At 41.5% G+C, this 4,617-nt stretch overlaps 1 protein-coding gene across 1 annotated transcript; it reads right to left on the reverse strand.

The window, feature by feature from the left end:
• Window positions 1-510: 510 nt before the first annotated feature.
• Window positions 511-4,058, reverse strand: phox2bb (paired like homeobox 2Bb). Its single transcript, XM_003443352.5, has 3 exons — window positions 3,396-4,058; window positions 2,566-2,753; window positions 511-2,229 (listed from the first exon to the last, which is right to left on the reverse strand). Exons 1-3 carry the CDS (start codon window positions 3,634-3,636, stop codon window positions 1,801-1,803), a joined length of 858 nt encoding a protein of 285 aa, XP_003443400.1. The 5' UTR covers window positions 3,637-4,058; the 3' UTR covers window positions 511-1,800.
• Window positions 4,059-4,617: the final 559 nt, after the last annotated feature.

The raw sequence follows: 4,617 nt of genomic DNA on the forward strand, positions 1-4,617 counted from the left end.
ACTCGACGGATTTATTTTTTTTAATAGAAGAAAAAGTGTCAGCCAGTTTGTTTAACTCCTTATTTACCATCTTAAAAATAGACCTGATTTGAGTTTCATTTCTTAAAAAATAATTAATTTTTGTCTTTTAGTGTAGTCTAATTTCAAGTTCGTATACAATATTTCCCCCGAATTTAAACATTGCCTTCAAATAAGAGTTAGTTTCTTGTAGAAAGATTCTGTTTTTTTGTTTGTTTGTTTGTTTGTTTGTTTGTTTGTTTGTTTTAAAGAAACATCCTGATTTCACAAATCAAACTAAAGGCCGGATTACTTTCCCCCATTCTTGTTTTTTCCCCAAAAGTCAATCGGAAAGAACGAATTCTGAAACGTTGCGGTGCTGTCCGTGGTGCTGAAATCATCGCCCTTTTCAAACCCCCGAGACAAAATATGGTTTTTCAAAATTGTTCAAGAATCGTATACTACAAAAAGAATAATAACCGATAATTTCCACGATTTCTTTCCCAAAGAAAAACATGACAAAAACAATATGGACTATTATTTTTTTTTTATCATCAACAATCATTTCAATGGTACACCTGGAAAACTATGTGCACATGTAGAAATATTTCCTTCTTAAATATAAGCATTCATTACCTACATATAAATAACTTTCAGATCCTGGACAAAACATGTTACATAATGCTCACAAAATGGGAGGGAAATCATTGTAAAATCAGACAAAGAGACAACATGCAAATTATATAGAAATAAATACAATGTTTGCATCCATTCCCCTTTTTTACCCAAAATAAATTCTTCCGAGGGAATTTTGTAAAACATCAAAAAGACTTGTATGATCGATCTACGAGGGAGTATGGCCTATGGTTCAACTATAGGAGACAATAATACGTATTAACACTATACAATTTTGAGCCACAAAAACATTGCCGTAGAAAGACACACAAAACATACAGATTTCCTGTCAGAGGTGAACATTGCAGTAAGTTTGTGCCTTTTTTCTTGAGGAAATAATTGTGTTTATATCGATAATTTAAAGAAACTAAACTCTCAGCAGCCTTAGAAACCAAAACACAGCTGTAAGAGGCCACTTCCACACAGCAGGTTGTGTCTGCAGAGAACAAAACAGCAAAATGCGTCAGCGTCTTGTTGGATATTGGTTCATACCATATGTTTGTGGAAAGCATCCTCAGTCGTGGAGATTCAACGTCTCTGAACGAAACAAAGCATCTGATGAACACTGACATTTAATGTGACTAAACGAGGCTCCTTTGCTCACTGATGGCACTACGCGTTTCCAGCGCGGCGACGTTTGTTTATGCTCCAAATCTGAACAAAAAATATTCATCTTAACAAGTCAATTGATCCGATTTTAAGTATTTATTTCAAGCTTAATGTGTTTTTAATTAATGCATGAATAATGGATGTTTAGATAACACTGGTGAACGTAGAAAAAAAGACCTTTTCTGTCTTATTTTTCAGTGTATTTCGTCCCGAGACATGCTTGAAAAGATTTTACACAACTTGCACTTGTTTGAAGAAAATAACTTTTTCTTTTTTTTTTTTAATTATAAGACGATCTGACTTGTCAAGATGGATATGTTTGCCGCAAACTGCCAACTGGCCACAAGAAACGACGCAAGGCGTAAAATTAAAAGAACAGTAGTAATCTTTTTTTTTTTTCCTAACTGCTTTTTGTTGTCCTTAAGTCAGTCTTGGGCGATTGCTTTTCAGTCTCCAGAGAAGGAGGAAACGTATCTCTCTTCCCCTGCTCTGCTTCTCTTTTCCCGATGTGAAGCTTCATTAGAACATGCTGGTCTTTACTAACGTAGCTTTGGCTCCGTTCTGTCTTTGCAAAGACGACAGTACGCTGGCGAAGGGCCCGCCCAATGAGTCCGGGATAGAGGTGATGGTCCCCGGTGCGGTGGCCCAGCCTTGGCTTGGTGCTGTCACTCCCATGCCGGTGGACACGGAGGTCTTCACTTGGTCCGCTTGTCCGTTCCCGGTGGTGTTAACTTGGCCTGCAGTAGGGCTCGGTCCGCCGCAGTTGGAGGTGGGCACGGGGTTCGGGCCCGGTCCTCCTGTGCTGTCAGGGTCGGTGGTTTTGGTCTCTTTGCTGTCTTCATCTCTCGAATCGGACTTCTTTCCAGAACTGGACTTGGCAGCAGCTGCAGCCGCTGCTGCAGCCCGCTCCTGCTTGCGGAATTTGGCACGTCGGTTTTGGAACCATACCTGTTTAGTTGTGAAAAGGTGGAAGTAGAAACGTTAAGCGATCGTGACTTAAATTTCTAGAAGACTGACAAAACAAAGCGCGACAGAAAAGTTGGTTCTCTAAATAAGTTTAGTCATATAAAGACGTTTTAATATCTGAAAGCCTCTAAAGAAAGGCGTTGTCTATTTTGCCAATGTGTACACAGCAGTAGTACTCAGTACTTCACATTGTGAAAGCAGTTCAACTTTTACTTAAAATCTAGTGATAATGATTGATTAGACCGAGTATTTTGAAATATTTCTCATTTGCATCCACCAGTGCGTAACTGTGAGTAAAGGGAGCCAGTGGTTATGTACCTGCACTCTGGCTTCAGTCAGATCGATTTTGAGTGCCAGCTCCTCTCTAGTGTAGATATCCGGGTAGTGTGTTTCAGCAAAAACCCGCTCCAGCTCCTTCAGCTGTGCGCTGGTGAAAGTGGTCCGGATGCGCCTCTGCTTTCTCTTCTCGTTCAGTCCGCCGTGATCCGTGAAGAGTTTGTATGGAACTGTAAATGAAATGTCATGGTTACACGTGCAGTGGTCTTATCGGTGCAGTAATAGGGAGATATGAGGGTGTGTAAATGTGATGTTGTCAAATGGAAGTAAATTCAAATTCAATATTTTGTATAAAATCCGGTTAAGGACGCTGGGCTAAAGCTTCCAATTGTATTATGCCTTTGATTACCTTTGAATTAGTTCAGAACTGATAACGTTGCAGACCTGTGATGGGGTTAATTGTAATGTTAAACTAATTGTTCTCCTCAGATTGAGGCTCAAGTTTGAAAACTTGTCATAATGTTCCCATCCGCCCCGCTTGTTGCTACTGTAACTCCAATTCGGTGTCAATAATGAGCTTTAGTCTTTGGTTATCTAATTATTTTCGAAGCTTTATGTCTCATCGCAAAGTAAATAAATTATGCCTATCATTTTGGCAGCTTAAGATAATTCTGTTGGCGGTTTTGGGTGTGACTGGGATAGTATAACCCCGTAACCGAATTACCGCTTGCCTGCAATCGCTTCTAACGTGATAAATTCTTTCATTTGTGTAAGCAAATTTCGTTTGGTAAATACTAAACACATTTCCATTTTCAAATGCAATCAAGGCGTCCTATAATACACCGGGTTGAGGCTCTGGAGCCGCTGCTTACCTGCGGCGTACGGGCTGCTCTGGTGGTCCCGCAGGGTCCCCAGACTGCAGGACCCCGGCGTGAGAGACGGACAGCCGGAGGTGGCCCCAAAAGTGGTCCTGATGGGATTGTACTGAAACCCACTGGCTTGACTGCACGAACTGAAGTCCGCATAGGCCGATGCCAAGCTCGAAGTGTCCATCCCGGCCATACATGACTCGTAGGCAGAGGAATTTAGGTAAGAATACTCCATTTTATACATTTGAGAAGGCTCGGTAGAGTTAGAAAGCTGCACTTCCCTGGAAAAAATGTCAAACAAAAGCACCCAAAAAATGGGTTTGAAAGAAAAAAATAATAAAAACAAAAATGAGGAGGACGCGCGGTCTGAGTTTGGGGGGAAAGATGACTTGTTTGGTTTGAACTGGTTGGAAAAAAAGGCTGGACGGTGGGTAGATGTTCACTGCTCAGCGCCTGCTCCAAAACTGGCCTCCTTTATAGGAACCTAGCCCTGTTTTATGAAAAGCCCCCTAAGAGCCGCCTAGCCCGAGGTCTCTAGAGCATATAGTCCTCATAATAAACTTGGCTCTTTCCGCTTGGACAATAGCAAAGCGTTTGGTCTTATTGCTAGCGCTTTTTTACATGACAATAACTCATCAGTCTATTGGGCTGGCACTGGGGGCCCGGGCTGTCCAACCTCCCTATCATTGATCCCCTGCATCTCTAATTAGAATTTAATACCTCGCCATTACGCACCCCTCCACCACCACCGCCGCCGCCGCCCACCCCTCTACCCATCCACCCCACTCCTCTCCAACCACCATCTTGCCCTTTAATTCAATCACACCACTTGGAAATAATGAAAGTTGGGTGACGATTCTCCCTGATCCAATTTTCTCCAAGCTTTTAAGCCTTTTAAGCGACCGTATACCTTGGGCAGGATTTCACATAGTATTCCCCCTCTACCTCTTCTTTCTGCCCGTCTGCTCCGACTATTTTCACTGATCCTGACTCTGGTCTTCTGCAGTGAAGCCAAACGTGTCGGCTTTTATCTCTTATAACCATCTATATTTTTATTGGGGCTAAACAATTTGTTTCAAAAGCACCTGGTTTAATTTTTTTTAATTACCTGTTTTTATCAGCTTTGGAGAAAAAAAACCCCGAAATATGCATTCAGGTGAATGATTTTATATCAGTGGATGATTTTTAAACTGAATGTGTGCTACCTACACGCAGTATCGCCTGT

Source organism: Oreochromis niloticus, linkage group LG2 (genome assembly GCF_001858045.2).
Source record: "Oreochromis niloticus isolate F11D_XX linkage group LG2, O_niloticus_UMD_NMBU, whole genome shotgun sequence".
Lineage (NCBI taxonomy): Eukaryota > Metazoa > Chordata > Actinopteri > Cichliformes > Cichlidae > Oreochromis > Oreochromis niloticus.